Source organism: Heliconius melpomene, chromosome 7, assembly GCF_056956725.1.
Source record: "Heliconius melpomene rosina isolate 202511_hmr_F chromosome 7, ASM5695672v1, whole genome shotgun sequence".
NCBI lineage: Eukaryota > Metazoa > Arthropoda > Insecta > Lepidoptera > Nymphalidae > Heliconius > Heliconius melpomene.
The window spans coordinates 5,138,109-5,155,646 of NC_140395.1; the positions used below are offsets into that span (position 1 = coordinate 5,138,109).

At 31.9% G+C, this 17,538-nt stretch overlaps 2 protein-coding genes across 5 annotated transcripts; one reads left to right on the forward strand and one right to left on the reverse strand.

The window, feature by feature from the left end:
* Positions 1-990: 990 nt before the first annotated feature.
* Bulli (regulator of MON1-CCZ1 complex protein bulli) lies at positions 991-8,931 on the reverse strand. Of its 4 annotated transcripts, none has more exons than XM_085188389.1 (12): positions 8,669-8,931; positions 8,140-8,507; positions 7,860-7,981; positions 7,257-7,369; positions 6,719-6,832; positions 6,353-6,485; positions 5,969-6,069; positions 5,473-5,630; positions 4,817-4,964; positions 3,712-4,144; positions 1,533-1,632; positions 991-1,026 (listed from the first exon to the last, which is right to left on the reverse strand). In XM_085188389.1, the coding sequence occupies exons 1-11, from the start codon at positions 8,786-8,788 to the stop codon at positions 1,577-1,579; spliced, it is 1,866 nt and encodes a 621-aa protein (XP_085044515.1). In that variant the 5' UTR covers positions 8,789-8,931; the 3' UTR covers positions 991-1,026; positions 1,533-1,576. The 4 variants fall into 4 exon arrangements, with proteins under 4 accessions (XP_085044515.1, XP_085044513.1, XP_085044514.1 ...); XM_085188387.1 differs by having other exon boundaries at positions 991-1,267; XM_085188388.1 differs by having other exon boundaries at positions 991-1,267; positions 1,529-1,632.
* An 8-nt stretch (positions 8,932-8,939) lies between these two features.
* Cc2d2a (Coiled-coil and C2 domain containing 2A) lies at positions 8,940-17,523 on the forward strand. The gene is made up of 11 exons (XM_085188202.1): positions 8,940-9,515; positions 9,720-11,570; positions 11,811-11,974; positions 12,313-12,433; positions 13,029-13,200; positions 13,422-14,021; positions 14,312-14,626; positions 15,601-15,678; positions 15,807-15,961; positions 16,370-16,487; positions 16,780-17,523. Exons 1-11 carry the CDS (start codon positions 9,139-9,141, stop codon positions 16,963-16,965), a joined length of 4,137 nt encoding a protein of 1,378 aa, XP_085044328.1. The 5' UTR covers positions 8,940-9,138; the 3' UTR covers positions 16,966-17,523.
* Positions 17,524-17,538: the final 15 nt, after the last annotated feature.

Consider the following 17,538-nt stretch of genomic DNA (forward strand, 5'->3'; position numbering starts at 1 on the left):
AAAAAAACTAAGTTAAAATATAATACCTACAGTGTGCATGCTTACAATATTGCTTCTAAATATTTTTTTATTGGATTTTATCAAAGTTAGTTCTCAATGTAAGGTTTTCTTAAAATTTATCATATTATTAAATCACGAAATTAATTCAGATGGAAATACAAACGTGTAAAGATATAAGTACCTACCAATAAGCGAGCGAAGCCGCGATCGGGTAGCTAGTTTTTAATACAATCATTCCACCGAATGGGATTCGTACCCGTGACAATATCGTATATAGACTGAAGTAATATAGGACATTTTTTTTTTTTGTGGTAAAAGGACAAGGCAAACGAGCGTTCGGGTCACCTGATAGTGATCACCGCCGCCCACGACCCCGTGCAACATCAGAGGAGCTACAGGTGCGTTGCCGGCCTTTGAGGTGGAGATAGACGCGCTTTTTAAAGGTACCCATATCGTACCAACCTGGAAACACTGCCACGGGTAGACCGTTCCACAGTTCGGTGGCGCGTGGAAGGAAATTTCTACGAAACCGCACAGTAGTGGAGTGCCACGTATCCACGTATCCGTATTATTGGAATCATGCAGTACAATTAAGTAATTATATGCTTATTTAATCTCCATAGTTGCAAAAATTGTAAATGTTGTCACCGTGACGTCTGATGACGTGCATGTTTTTTAGCTGATTACTATTCAATAATTCTAACTTTTGAATTTTGTTAGTTGGTTATAAAATAGATAGGTACCTATACTATTTTATTTCCTATGTGTAGAAAAATACCTTTAATATGAAAAATGGTACATGACTTACGGTATGGTACTTTTGATAGACTTATAGTTTCTTACTTTTTTTTATGCGGATAAAGCTGAGCAGATAATATTAAAGATATATAATAAAATAACGCCATAAATTAACTTTTTTAGGAGTTTAGTTAATTCATGTTAAAATACATAATTTTGGGCAAGGCAGCAAAAATAAAAAACTACAAATAAACTTGAACATAGTATAATTTTCACAGTCAAACGTACCTATAAATAAATATTAATTTTATAAATTATAATTACATAACAATCGATCACATTGAAATAATTCTTTACTTATACTTATAAAATTGGAACGTAACTGAAATTGAAATTATATATCTTTTAACATTAAGAAATTTGAAAAACAATAATCTTTTGGCAATAACTGAACTTTACTTTATTTAATATTTTCTTTTTTTTCAACTTCCCGCTATATCTCGAACACAACAGGGTAGGCAGAGGGAACCTAGTGTTAAGAATGTAAACATAAATATTTCATTTCGAGTCGTGGCCTCCCTGAAGTTTGACTTCTGAAGTTGCGCATTCTTCACACAGGAATATTAATAAACAAAAGAAACATAAAAAAAAACTGCGCAGCTATTTACAGCTAAGTTCAGGGCGGCATCGATCGTATTGCAATGCGTGTATAAAATTAGGTAATATTGACATTAAACATACACAATAATATCATAATATAATTTCAACTACTATCATTCAATATTTATACCTACACAGATCACAGTCTTCAGTCGGGAACGGAACCTTGAACCTTGGGTTAAGAGTCAGCTGTCAGTTGCTTGTAATACTCTACGTAGACGTCGCATTGGTCACCTGCGATTTAAAAATTATATAAAACTATCACGAGTTATATAGTTACCTTAAAAAAACTTTATATCATAAAAAAAAAATATGTTTGACTAAATATATATTTTTCTTCTAGCAATGAAAATATACAAAGAATGGTAGGTGCAGGTAATCCCTCGCTAATGCGAGGATATCACAGTATGAATGAAGAAGAACGTGTTCAGATGGTTCTAGCACGTCGAGCGAATGCGTGATGAAAGAATGGCCAAAAAATTGATAAGAACGAAGAGTTGATTTTCGAGAACTTTGTGTCGATGTTATTGGAAGAAGGTCACGTAAAAAGCAAATGGACTCCCCATATATGAGGGAGGAGGAGGTATGCAGAGACTTTAGCGTTTGGCGCTCCGTTCTCTCTACCCCGCTAAGGATAAAATAAAAAAAATGACTATGTTACGGTCTTAGGTTAAAGTGCCTATATCAAAAAAAAAATATCTGTGACGGACCTTACGAGTAGGTAGTAGGTAAAGTTACAAAAGAAATAAAAAATAAAATGTTTATTTTAATAATTTAAATATTTCCATGACCAAATATGATATTTTTAGGTAATATTGGTACCTATACTTAGCTACAGAAAAAACATTCTAATCAAAGATGATAATAATACATTCACGTTATATAAGTAATTATGTATGTACATTAGTTTACGTTGACAAATATATACTTAAGGTACTTAAATGTGCTATTTTTTTAAATCTCCCATTAATTTTAATTGAATACACATTCAGCTATTAAATAGCACAACTAAGTACTTATACGTCACATTTTTAAAACGGGTCTGGGAAATCGAAAATATTAAGTAATAGTAAATTAACAAGTATCGTATTTTTGAATAATTTCTTTTTTAAGGCGATAATGTTGACCTTTTGTTTTGATATTAATAGGTTATCTATAAAGATATCACGACATACAATATAGATTGTATTGGTTATATTAACGAAAACCAGAATTAATGTACAAATGACATAAGATTGAACCATTAGTTGGTACATTGAAACTTGAAAATTATTTTACTTTCATATTTCATTAATATTTTTTACATTTCAATAGAACCTAATGAATAATTGAATAAGTCCACTGTTATCGTATGTATGTTAATATATGTAGGATTTTTTTATTAAATATATTTTTTTTCAAACATAATCTACAATCTAACAAGTTAATACAAAATTAAATAAATTAAGCGAAATACTTAATTAGCTTTATTAATGCTATTTTAGAATTTTGGTAATTCGCAATATTCGGGGGATTTAGTGAAACGCTAGGTGTAAAAATTTTAAAAATAATCTGTAAGTCTTAAATCAATTCATTTAGGTAAATATGTTTAAACGATATGGCGATTTTATTCTTTTATATCATGGCGGACTAAAAGAAGTGTACAAAATAATTTATCATGAGATTTTTTATGCCTATGAACACTGGCTTCTATAATTATATTGATAATTCTTATAATAACTTTATTTAAAAAACAATTTATTTTGACACAGAAATTAAACAAAGTGACAAAATAAAATTACATAACCATGTAAAATAAATACATTAGGTAAATACAATTCAGCAATTCAGCATACTTTTTAAAAATAAAAGTAACATCGATAAGATAACCTATGAACAAATATTGATATAAAATTCCAATCATGTAATACTGGAATGTAATTTAACAATGTTTTAGGTTAATAATATTATTTTTATCTTTAGTTTGCCTACGTAAGTGCCACGTAATCTTAGTGATTGGCTATAGTAAATATTATTATTTTGTGTGTGTTTGTTTAATAGGTGTATGATAATTGTTTTTTTTTGTATCACGCTGTATACCGTACGTAGCGGAGGCACTGCGTGTTGAGCGGCGGAACTCAACGCCGCGCATTGCCTCGTTACCAGAGTGAGGAAATGAAATTATTAAATATTTAATATCCTCGAGTGTTAATCGAACCTACGATCTGTAGCGTTTACGCGTTTTCTCTTTCACTCATATACACATACAGACAAGTAAACAAATAGTTTCATACACACATAGACACAAGCAAAATAAACAATAAAACCACTTACTCTTAAGAAAATGCGGACTGCCCCTCAACCTTTCATTCCTCGCCAGCAGAGCATGATAGACGGCCAAGAACGCTCTAGGGTCACTATTCAGCTTCGCGGCAGCCAGCAACTTCCTGGGCTGCAGACCATTCAAGATGGCCGCCTGCTTTGCAACTCCTGTGGCCACTGACGGCTCGTCCCAGCCTAAGAGGACTTCCACGACATGCCCACCAGCTGATAGCCTCCACATCATGTCTAGTGCCAATTGTAGGTAGCCCAGACTTAGTAGTTGGCAGGCTAAAGGCCTCGCGTCGGCCAAAGCGCCCCTTCGTATTAAAGAACGAAGGCGTCCCCCAGAACCGCGTGTTACCAGCGATCGTACGCAAAGTTCCGCGGTAGTGTGTTGTACTAGAATATCATGGCGGGATAGGGAAGCTAGATAGGCTGTTACTACCTAAAATAAAAGATTTTTTCGTTTATTTAATTGGGTCATGGTCAGCTTCACGCTGTATCCCGCACACAGCAGTGTAGACAGAAAGAACCTATTGTAGTTCGGCAGAAAGTGGGGAATTCTGGAGGCATTGCGTGTTGAGTGGCAGATCCTCCAGTGGGGATCGAACCCACAACTGTCACGTTAGTCACACCCTTGTGCCGTTGCGCTACGATAGCCTTATTAACTGAGAATGTATCAAAATGACTAAAAATTGTACATATATTCTATGTGAAGGAGGTGGTTTACATTGAAACCACTCGTGATGTAGTATAGACTATAGCCTTCTTCGGTTTTCCCAATTCCAACTAGATGTTTTTGAGATTAGCGAGATCAACCAAACAAATTCTTCATATAAAATAATCTACCTAGCAAATTACCTAAAGATGGGACTGTTCTGATATTAGTGAAAACGTATGTAGTGTTGCCACTCAATTAATAATTATTAGAGGTAAATTTACAAACACCGTGAAGTAAAGAAGAATCACTTACACACAATGATTGAATTAAAAAAAAAATCATCATTCAGTCAGTATATTTATCAAACATAATTTACTTTCCGTCAATTCTTTCAATGAAACTTTCACTTTTTTAAACGAAATTTCGATTATCCATATATTATATAAAACTACATACCTGTACTAAAAATTCTATATCCTGCGCCTGTAAAACATGCTCGCATATATCCGTCTGAGACACTATTACCGGAAAATGTCCCGAAGTTCCCGAAGCTGAACCCGTGACCCCCGCCGTGTTGCGCGCCACCTCGATGTCTGCCCATTTTCTGTTGAACAATATTCTAATTACTATGTACAAACAAAATATTTTTAAGAATCTAATGTCATTATTTAATTAAACTGGGTTTGGATAGTGGAACTAAACACCGCATTGTATCCATAGAGAATAAGTGGATTTAATTCACAACTACTGTGGGTACAGATTATATAAATTAAGAGTTCTCAATATTTGCAATTTTGAATATTTAGACATTAAATAATCAATAACTTTCACAGGCCACAAATATTTTTAACAAAATGATTAAAAGTTATACAGAGTTATTAACGCTCGAGTTTGTAGGTTCGATCCAACTCAAGGAATTGAAATATTTAATATATTCATTTTGGCGTAGAGTTCCGTCACTCAAGACGTAATGACGAAAAGTCGGTGGTAAATGATAAACGAGCCAATGACTTAGCACAAGGTTCCATCTTCCTACTTTGCTATAAGCGGAATACAGTGTGAAATTAAAAAAAAACAAGCAACTAAAAAAATTATTTTATATTTATACACACCTGTATACTGAATTAATTTCGTCGAAGGACTTGGTCAGTTCTACCAAATAGTTTCCAGCATCACCTACTAATTGATTTAGAATCCTATATATGGTTTCCTTACTGTCCTTCCGTCTTAGTAATACTGCTATTATTTTAGATACTTCGTCTTTAGACACCTGTAAGGATAAGATAATTAAATAAAAAACGGTCAAGTGCGAGTCGTATCGCCGACATGAGTTTCGTATTAATTTATAAAAGTTGACAAAGTTAAATTTAAGACAAAACGAAAGTTTAGCTCGTTTTCGTTTGCGTTGACAATGAAGTATTTTTCTGTGCTCCAATGATGGTTGGAATTTGGAGGCTCCAAATTCCATGGAACTATATCTTAATGACAGCTTGTTACCTCCACGCATTCTCGACAAAGTGTCTAAATCGACGGACAACTAAGATTAAGCTTTTCAGGTACGGAACCCTAAAAATGTAAAAACATCATGTAAGACAGCATTATACTCACAGAATAAGCTAAACCAGGTAGAATAAGATTGACCCTCCACAAGCAGCCAAGGCGCGCGTCTATTATATAATCCGGTTGAAAAACCACCCAGTTGCCTGAGTCTAGACTTTATTCAGGAACATTATACAAAATACTTGAAAATTGACTATAAAAAATATTTTTTGGTAGAAAAACCTAGTGTTAAAAGGCACTTCGTGCCGCTCTGTTATGGAGATATTGTGTGTTAAGTGGCGCTTTGCACCGTTACCAGAGCGAGTAAAAGAAAATATTTCATTCCCCTGAGTGGGAATCAAACGCACGACCGTCGCGTTCACAGTCGCACCCTTGTGCCTCTTCACCATGACGATCTCTCTAGTCTATTTTGATGTTATTTAAAAAGGATACACATAGGACATAATTGTTCATCAACAAACGCCGGCTTCATAGAAATACCTTGCACTACCGGTATGTGTATGGCTATATTATTCTCAACTTTTGATTCTTCCATTATATCAAAGATTTGGGAAGTTTGACTTGACTGAAAAAAAATAATAGTAAAAAAAAAATACCATGCCACCTGCTAAGCATCTCTCTTTCTGTAATTTATTCAGTTACTTATTAACCAAAAAAAAGCGATGTTTGAAATACTCGATTCCAAGTGAAGCAACATTAGCTGATATCTTTTACCATAACTACCCTCCATACATTTTTTTTAGTGTTTTAACGGTAATATATATTTTAAATTTATCATTACCAATTTATTTAACTCACTTGATGATGAATAACAAGCAGATCGTCTATAACGCTGACCGCAAAACGACCCACGAGACCTGTCTTAAGAACATGCTGGGTTGATCCACCTCCTGAGATAGGCATTAACCAAACCTGGAATTTTAATCATTTAACAATATTTATTATTAAGAAAGTAGTCTAAATGTAAAAGAGCGATAAAATGAAATTAAAGTAAACTAACACTAACATTTTTGCGGAAGTTAAAAATCATAATAATAATTTTTATGTGTATGATATGTCAAATATTTAGTTAAAGAAGTGTCTAACTTTAAAACTGAATATTCAGAGTCCACATCTTATAAATTAGAATAAAATGTAACATCAAACCAACTATATGTAATATGAATATTCATACCAAAAATATAGTATATTTATTAGTAACAAATGCAACTTCATATTCAAGTACATTTAATAAGCAATATAATTCTAATCATATTTAAATTTATTATTTTGTAAATATTTTTATTTTAAAAGAATAATAACTAAACTTATTAAGTAATAATATCTCAATACATACCTCAGTAGGCCCACTGATAGGCGAAGTGCTATGCTTGAACAAGGCGCACCATGCTGCACCACACAGTCGTAGAACAAACACGTCTCGTTCTACCACAGGTTTGGACCATTCCACTGAAAAGTAAATGAAAGTCTATAAAATTTATGATGGTTTATTTTCAGCTTAATGCTATACAGCAGGGTATGGAGAGATAATTTAGTGTCAAGACATTCTTTTCATTCAGATTTTAGACCAAAGCCTATGGTTGGCTACCATATTCAATAAAATAGAAATAAATCCACAAGACATTATTTACAGCAATATAAAAAAATTGCAGGTATATATACATATAAAAGGTAAAATCATATTCCTATTTTTGACATCTAATTAAATATTGCAGTTAACTAATATTTTATATCTAGCAAGAATAGCAATTTTACAGGACTTTTTTGTTTTATTGCAGCATTTTTGTGTTTTGTATTGTCTGCATGTAATGTATGAAAAAATACTTAAGAATTTGATCACCAAGGTCAAACAAAAACTAAACATTCTTTAAATATTTAGTGAGATTACCACTTCTAAAAATAGTTAAGCACAGTTTAATATTATTAAATAGAAGCATACCTTCCAATTTCTGTAGTTTAGATATAGTAGAGTTATTTAAAGAGAATGGTTGAAGAAGAACTCCGTTGTTACCAGCCAACAATATTATATTGCTTTGGGCACACCATGAAAACCAGGCACCACTGAAAACATAAGTTTTTGCTTAAAAGTAACAAAACAATAAGAACAGTGCTATAAAATTATTCATAAGTAAACAATAAATTAAGATGTTGTAAGGATTTATATTATATTAATTTGAGTGTAAGATCTTTGTATTAAATAACTATATTAAAAAGATTACCTGAAAGAAGTACTCTTTAATGTTTTCAACTGTCTTTTTTCGGCAACCACTTGCAACAATTCTATTCCATGGTCAGTTATAAAGGCAATCTCATTAACCCTTGGCCACACAAAGCCTAAAATCTTAGCATTTTTCCACTTACAAGTATGAGAATATTCTACATTAGTTGGAGCCAGATCTTTAAAATTAGCAAATTCAGCAGTTGCATTTTGACCTTCTAAGTTTCTTTGTATTGCAAGTATTCGGTGATCTGGTGAAAATTTTATAGATATGATAGGTCCTTTATCTTCCATGCGAAATGAAGTGCTTTTTGAATCCATTCCAGTGACCGTCACGCCAGTCACTCCCCCAGAACGCACGGTAAATACCTAAGTTTAACAATTTATAACTTGAATTTTATGAGAAAATCAATATTTGATGGTTAAATAACAAATATTCTATTTAACTATAATAAAATAATTTCTATTTTTAATGTTTCTCTTTAAATTTTACAACATACCTATAATAAAATATTACTAAAATTAATTACCTCTCCATTTGTATCATCGAAAAATACGTTAGTGACAGGACTATCTGCATCAAATCTCTTAGGTTGTTCCGAAAGACATAGATAGTATTTGTCAGTGTCTTTTAATGAAAATTTAGCCATGTTTAAATTTAATTAAAATTATACGGCAAAGTAAACACGCACTTTATTTTTATTATGAATTTATGAAGTTTTCTTTGCACCTGAGTGCGAGAGTTTGACAGCTGACAGTTGTACGGTATGAACTAAAATTCCATTTAAAAATGAAAAATTATAACATTAAGAAATATTTAAATTAGTAATTTTATACTTTTTATTTTACTAAGCATGTATTTAGTTTAATTGGTTTTACATAAGATACCGTATAAAGATAAGATACCATCTATTATTTATTAACCAACGTAACCATAGTGACCAGCATTATACAACAACGGTGTCGTTGAATTTTTTATTCAAATATAAAAGAAGTGAATATGAACGAAAGCATAGAATTAAAGAGCTTTAACACAAATTATGCTAAAGGAAGTGACTCTGAAGAATATCATGAGATAAGCCTAGATGCCATTGAAGAAGAGCCACACGCGAGTAAAATTACACCTTTTAGTGAACACGATTTTTTTATACAATATGAAAATAAAAAAATAAGAACTAAGCCGAAGAAGAAATCAAAAAAGAAAGAGAAAGTAAAACATGTTATGGATGTTATACATGCAGAAATCGCAGCACAACCGTTTCTTATAAAAAATAATATTGTCACTGTGGATTACACTGACGGAGTCGGTAAATATTTAAAAGTCCCCAATATCCCAATTTTCCAAGCGAGATCAAACTATAGAGACGCGGAGTGTGGGTAAGTGATGCTTTATATTAACAATATTATATATAGGATCTTTTATATAGGATTTTAGTAAAAAATACAGCAATATAAAGCCTACACGTGACATGATATGATCACATAACATTACTTCAAGGTAAAAGCAAGTTTTACATACTACACATACAACACAATTTACGGTTGTAGATTCAATCTCAGTGTATTACTATAAAATATTAATTTACTCATTTTACTTTATAGTTATCATATTAAAAGTACCGCAAATATTACTCCAATATTTCCTTGTGTACTGGAAAATACTATGATAAAAGCAGTTGAAGACGTACAAGTTCAGTATATGGAACCGGCATTATTTAGCGATATTATCAATGAAAATGAAGAGAGCGATATGAATAAGTCACCTAAATTTTTAGACGTCATCTTACAAAATATAAAATTTAATTATCATCACGATTTCTCGTTAGAAAAATTACTTTGCGTAAAGATAACCGAAGTTTATGAAGAATATATATTTGTTAAGACAACTCTGATAGATTTACTAAAAAATATAGATATAAATAGATTAACTAGAACTAACTTAAAAGAAAAGTTGCTTAAAATTAGTCCGAATAAAAAGGATGATGCTAGATTCGACAGCAATGTTTTGAAGTACACAAAGCTAATGCTTGATTATAAGGAAAGATATTTTAAAATGGTAAAAAGGGAAAAACAATTATTACATAAGATAATATCATTATGGTCTGATATTCAAATTATTCGAGAAAAATCTGAATATAAGACAAATTATATTTTAGAAGTAAATAAAGTAAGCACGACTGATGAAGAATTTAAAAACGAATGGAATAAAATTTTCGAGAGAGAATATTCTGATTTAATCTTAAAAATTGAGTATGAATTTATTACTAAGTATAAAGACTACAAACAAAGCAAATTCAATAAAGATGGAGAAGAAAATAATAAATCTTGCAAGCCAATACTGAAGATTGATTATGATGAATTAAGAACGGAAGTTGAAAATATAGTAACGGAAATACTACCAGAAGAGAAAATAGAAGTACTATTGAAACAAGATAAAAATATTTTAAGTAATTTATATGATTATGGTAAAAGTTTTTATAAAAATAGTTATTTTAAAGTTTATGTTGATAATGTTTTTGTGTGTGAATCAGAGGTATATGAGACTAAGAGCGATCAATGGAATTTAGATTTCGAAGAGTGTTTGTCTATTGAAATTTTACCCCGAAACAGTGATTTAAAGATAGTTTTATGTGAAAATGACGATGACGTGTCGACACTGAGAGTAAATTTATCAGATATAAGGAAAAATACAAATGAAACAAACTTCTTTAATAAAGAATTTGATTATAATAAAATAGTAGAACCTACTTCAAAAACAATAGGAAGCGGATTTGATATAAAGCGTATTTGTTCAGAGAATAAAGTTAGATTGAAGTCAAGCAATATGTTCAAAGGTAAAATATGTACAAAATGTGAGGTTAATGTTAAAATAGGATGGAATGAGAAACTTAATAATAATACATCGGAATCTATAAAATCATGTGCAGATCTCGGTATTCAATTGAAACGGTTAATAAGCTTGAAAAACAAAGTGAACGTGAAAGTTTTAATAGACATAATAAGTGATTTATATGAACGTAAAATAGACGACAATGAAAATATTATAAATAAACTTGAAGACATTTGTAAAGGATCGCTTAAAACGAAAGAAGCGTTCGAATTTAATGACGTTGATATTGATATTACGAGATTTAAATTATTGTATCAACGGCACAAAGGTGGTTTTGTTGATATAAAAAATAAGGTTATTCCCCTATTTCCAACACAGATTTCTACAGAACAGTTGAATAGTATACAGAAAAGTGAACAAAAAGATATAGATTATATAAAATTTGAAAGTAACGCCGAAACGAATGTAATAGATTTGCAAAGATATATCGGTATAAAATATGTTGAGAAATTAAATAAAAATTTAAATATAAATATAAATGAGCACCTTCTAAAGAAAACATATAAGGATGTCGTAAAGGAGATCGACATTTTGAATTTGAGGTGAGTTATAAATGAGTAAGAAGTGAGAAATATTCTTACTCTTTCATCATTTTTGATGTGAAATTAAACAAATTGAATTGACGACTATGATATTTTACTTTGAAATTCAATTCTTTTAACCACAATATTAAAAAATGAATGGTCACTTTGAAGTCCAGAATAATTTGTTATTCATATTGTTAAAGCCGCAAAATATTTTTTAAACTTTTATACTTATTTACAAAATTAATATATATATAGATCTGATGAGCCATTAGATATAATACCAAATCAACAAGTACTTCTAAAACAAGAATCTTCAAAGGAACAGGAAATATATATAAAGGTGCTCAGAGCATTCAATTTGTCTGACAGAAGCGCAACTTTATTGGAAGAGGAAAATGACGACGATGAAAATATAGCTGGTGAGTTCAACTGTTATCGGTGCTATTAATTATTTTTATATTCTAGGACTGTAAATGCGGTTGTGGGTTCAATTCCCATTCAGAGGAATGAAGAGAGGTCGTGACCTGCAGGGGGCGCCCTTGTCGCCGATGACGTCCTAGCTCCTAGTATGTGGGCAAAGCCGCAAGTGGGCCACTAGTTTATTAATATATTCATTCTTTTTAAAAAAATATTCTTGATATTTTACAAATTATTTGTTTACAAAAGAAAATAACATCTTAATAACACTATGAAATAATTTAAAGTATTCCACTCTTTTACTACAATTGCTATTCTAAACATTTCAATACTTTTTTAGGTTTTAAAGTATATCCATTGCGGCCATTTGTTCGTGCGAGTTATCATGGAGTATACGCACAGACAGCGATGGCTATAGGATGCTATCCTACTTGGAATCACACTATGAAAATAAAAATGAAGTATTTTAAATATTTTAAAGCTATTTCCTTTTATTAGCTTTACTAATTTCCCGCATATACCTAGTTCTTTTGTTACGTGCTGAATTGTGAAACCTAACGCCGCGGTTCGTGTTACTAGGCTGGCACAGAGGCACAAGCGTGTGACTATAAATGGGACAGGTTGTGGGTTCGAATCCAATTAGAGAAAATGAAATATTTTATAATTAATTTTCTTCGCTCTGGCAACGAAGCCAAAGCGTGGCGTTACGTGCCACATGTAATGTGTCTAGTATTCGGTGGAATATGGAAGAACGGAAGCGTCTTAATAGGATCGGAGTATCTTAACACAAGTCTTAGGTTCCTTCTGCCTACCCTGCAGGATACAGCGTTAAGCTAAAAAATATTCATTCATCTGAGTGAAGATAGAACTTGATCTTGCTTGAACTTGCCTTACACAGATTAAGAAATATGTCGTTCAAAAAGTTAACATAAAAAGTAAAAAATAATGCTTAAAAAGTGAAAATTAAAACTATTGAATTATCTTGGTTGCCTCGGTTTGGTTAGTAGACTATAATCTATATATTAGGTAAATAAAAAAAACCGTAATAATTTTCAGATTTGAACCCCTTTCGTCCATTCATATAAATATATACGACGAATGCAAGGATAACATAAGCGAGATGAACTCTGATGAGCATTCTACACAGGGTACTGTTTACTATAGGAAGAGTAATAAATGGCTAGGAACTGTTAAAGTGCCGCTACAAACTGTATTGACTTTGGGGAACGTATGGTTTTTTAATTGATTTTATATGTATCATATTAATACATTTAAATATATAATGTAAAAAATATAATAAGTATTGGTCAAGCAACGTTGTTTTCACATGGCCGATATTTCAAAAGTTAAGTCTTAAGATGGCGTATCATTTAAATATGAAACAAAATATCATAGAATTTTTTGATTAAGATTCAAGGGATTATCTAAGCTTATTTCATTTTATTCTAGATCCGAGGTGCATTTAAAATCACTTCGCCTCTCTCTACATTTGGTTACGAAAATACAACAACGAAAGAATCTCAGCCATTTATTCCAGAAGTATCTCAACTATTCAAAAAAGATACTTCTTTTATTGTTCTCAAAATATCCACAAGCATGTCACGATTTGGAGGATTTAAAAATTATAACCAACCGATACCTATTGATGCTAATGACAGCCTAATACGGCAACTAAATGATTTTGTAACGGAATACATAAATGATTTCCCTACAAGGAACATTTCTCTTATTTTTATAGATAGTTCTGGAAAAAATAAATGTGCTTCAGAATTTTTACAGCCTATTCCTTTACCCGATTATGATTTTACTCCAACTAACCCAAAAAAGGCAGAATCCGCTATTTCAAAGAGTTCAGGACATTCTAGAAGTTCGTCATCAAGAAGTAGTAGAAAGAAGAATTCTCTCGCAGAAGAATCGTTAAGTGGTTTTGAGGCACATAAGGGCGAAGAGAGCTTGTTAGTTAAGAATATGGATATGGCAGTACGATATGTATCTTTGATACCGACTTATGAAGTAACGGAGAGTCATGTTGTGACTTTGATGGGAGTGGTAATGTATTTGTTTTGTTTTGTTTCTCTAATTATTGGTATCACCACAAAGATTAAAATAAGTAGCTATAATTAGGTAAATTAAAATGTCTTTGAAAGGTTCTTTTTATTTAAAGAGTTTTTAAAGTTGTAGCTTCGTCTTATTTAAAAAGTTGACTTTTTATGGTATAAACTCTAAGCTTTAAAAATAAAAAAATACGTTTCATTGTCTTTAACTTGTAACAAGGAATTCGTATTAAAATCATTATTTTTTTATTTTTTATAGTTTTACACTTATGTTTTTTTTTTCAGGAGCTTCTTAAAGTGTTGCACGGTTCTCCACTAGACCATACAATATTACTAGCAAGTTTCTTCATACATTTAGGCATAAAATGCTGGGTTATCATCGGTTTTGGCTTGCCCCGTGGTCTAAGCAGCTATGTTTTAGTGAAATATCAAAATAATAAGATTTTTATGGTTCATTGTGAAGAGAAACGCGGCGCATTGTTTAATAGAACTGATGAAGTTATGTGGTACATTTACGATGCGGTGGCAGGTGAAAGATATGAGTTGAGAGATATCGGATGTCCTTTGAAAACTGTTAGTTATGTTTTTGATTGTGAAAATGTAAGTTTCTTTATAATTTATTATGAATGAGCTTTACGGGGCCAGTAGTGGTGCAGGGGCACAAATATGGACCTATAAACAGTACGACTTGTGGGTTCGATTTCCAATCGAGCGAATGAAATATTTAATATTATCATTTCTTTGCTCTAGTAACGAGGCCACTCAAGATGCAACGCCTCCAGAATTCGACAGAAAATGGGGAACGGCAATTTCTTTAAGGGAACGGAGGGTCTTAACAGGTTCTCTATATGTAGGATACAATGTGAAGACAAAAAAAAGAAAGAATGAGCTTTGCGCTTTTTCCCGCATATAAGTAGAGGAGTATCAGAGAGAATCTAGTATTAAGACATTTCGTTATGCGCTTTCCGCCCATATTTGAGGAAAGGAACTCAGCGCCACATTTTGATTTATCAGCGCGGAGAAATTATTTAAAAATAATTACCCACCGTGGGTATCGAATGCACAACCATAGTGTAGGTATATTGTATGTATTACAAGCTTTAAATGTGGCTCTTTTACACTCGGAAATATCTCATACCGTTTATCTGTTTCTCTGTATGTAATACCTATATGAATATACTAGCGGCCCGCTCGCGGTTACACCCGCGTGAACTATGTTATTATTAATTTCTGTCTCCATGGCTACGTCCTAGTGACGTCTATGCAAAATTTGAGACTGCTAGCATTTGTAGTAACGAAGTTTCATACAAACTTTCGACCCCAAAAACAACCCCTTAGAAGTCGAATAATATTGCAAATTCCCGTCTTAGCGAGCACCTACGTCCTATAAGTAACTCCTATGCAAAATTTGAGATTCCTAGCACTTGTAGTTTCTGAGATTTCGTGATGAGTGAGTGACCTTTCGATTTTATATATATAGATAAGATCTTAATGTTACTTAATCGCTAATTAATGTTTCTGAGTACCATTGGCTTGATGTTAAGCTTATTTTTAATGACAATATATTTTTTTAGATATGGGTTAATATGCAAGCGACAGAGGACTGCGAAAGTGTTTCTTTTAACTTTACTAAATCTTCAAATTGGCAAGCTGTAAGTATAGCGTCTAGCGTCATAACATTAGAAAAGCTCAATTTTTTTCTAAATATGATTTTCTTTCCTTAATGTGAAATAATATTCTAAAACGTTAATATTAAACAATCAATAATTCTTCATTATAGGTCTTCGACAAACCTCTTTTTGTGACAAGGTCAATCATTACTGAAGGCTTTTACAGTAAACCAGGGGACGTGGAAGAGTTACGCTCAAATTTAGAAATGAAAATAAAAAATAAAGTTCAGAAATGGCGTTCTCATGTGAAAACTATTTGGAATAGGTAAACATATATACCGTAATAAAATAGGTTTAACCGATTAAGCATAATAGGTACCTACAGTAAATTATGCTGCCGTGGCGCGCGCCTTGAACTCTTGTGGTTCAGTAATGGGTTCGATTTCACTAATTAATAAATTATTTTTTATTAATATTTTCATTTATTCTCTCCGGCACAAAGGCATAAGCCCGGCGTTGAGTTCCGCTACTCCACACGCAATACCTTGAATAAATCGTTGGCAAGTGGGGAACGGAGTGTCTTAACGCTAGGTTCTCTCTGTCTACCCTGTTATATACGGGATACAGCGTGAAAGTGAAAAAAAATGATGGTAGTCGTTTCAAACGTGTATGATGCGTGTAATATTTTTTTATACTACGCCATGTTATATGGATGTTTATTAACAACACATAGGTATTGTGGCAGTCTACTGAAAGAAATGCTACCGTTCTACGAATATTGGGCGTTTAATCCTACAGAACCTCGTCCGCATCTTGGAAACCGATTGAAACAATTGATGGCCACTTATAAGGTGGGTAGTTTTGAATTAAAAATATTTATAAGGCGTCGACTTATTTGACCCGACGATTGTGGGTTCAAACACATTGAGGGGAATTATTAAAGTTATATGTTTACTTTAGTGTGTGTCGCATACATATTATGTTTCTCGATTGCCAAAGGAAATATATTGATCAATCACTCTGGTCTCCATTTTACTACATGTTTTCCTACACATTTTATAAACATGAACCACAACGCAATTAATTATTTACAAAATCTTAACATTAGGTATAACAATCATTATTTTTCTGTACTAATTCCAGATTTTTGGTTTTCCACTGAACATGCCGTATGTAAACAGGAAATTAATAATTTCAAGTGTAAAATCTACAGCTATACATATAAATGAAGATCCCACTGTTGAATTTGGATTGGGAGTGGAAGTCTATTCATATCCTAACAATGTTATAAGCGTTTGGGTGTTTTTAGCTAGTATTAGTAGAATATAATAAGACAAGTTAAAGAAGCTGCTTGTTTTTAGAGGCATTGCGTGTTGAGTGACGAAAATCATCGCCGCGTTGTGTCTACTAGAGCGGAAAAATGAAAATAATTAAATTATAATCATTCTCCCATCAACCACGGCCTCAATTAATAGAATAGCTTAAAGTACCTAAAGTACTTTTGGTGGAAAGCCGAAATAATCTAATAAAAAACATATTACACGCTTAGAATAAAAATGGTCAAGCTTAAATTTCCTTTTTCGTAAAAATTGACAATAAAAATAATTTGTGATTATTTTCTTTATTCATTTTTCATGAATTTTTTTTAGCACTTTCATTCTAGGTGTAAACGCTATATTCGTAAATAACAATTAAATTGAAGATACTAGTTTAGCATTTCTATGGTAGATATTTACAAATTCCTTTCGTGATTTTAAGAGGCGGGTTCAAGACTCGCTCGATATATTCGATTTTTTTTTTATTTTTTCATAACAGACAAAATTAGCAATAAGACAACTGACAGTATAATCATAAAAATGTGAAAATAAAATTGTATTTTATTTTTAATGTGCTTTTATTATA

What these genes read in the sequence shown, in the direction of transcription:
- Bulli (XM_085188389.1), bottom strand. Translation starts at nt 8,788, where the DNA reads ATGGCTAAATTTTCATTAAAAGACACTGACAAATACTATCTATGTCTT. An exon ending in TGAACAATTATGTCCTATGT is followed by an intron (nt 6,070 to 6,352) that starts GTATCCTTTTTA and finishes AATAAAGTCTAG; the next exon opens with ACTCAGGCAACTGGGTGGTT. An exon ending in CAGTCCGCATTTTCTTAAGA is followed by an intron (nt 1,633 to 3,711) that starts GTAAGTGGTTTT and finishes TTTAAATCGCAG; the next exon opens with GTGACCAATGCGACGTCTAC.
- Cc2d2a (XM_085188202.1), top strand. Translation starts at nt 9,139, where the DNA reads ATGAACGAAAGCATAGAATTAAAGAGCTTTAACACAAATTATGCTAAA. An exon ending in CGACGATGAAAATATAGCTG is followed by an intron (nt 11,975 to 12,312) that starts GTGAGTTCAACT and finishes ATACTTTTTTAG; the next exon opens with GTTTTAAAGTATATCCATTG. An exon ending in ACTATGAAAATAAAAATGAA is followed by an intron (nt 12,434 to 13,028) that starts GTATTTTAAATA and finishes AATAATTTTCAG; the next exon opens with ATTTGAACCCCTTTCGTCCA.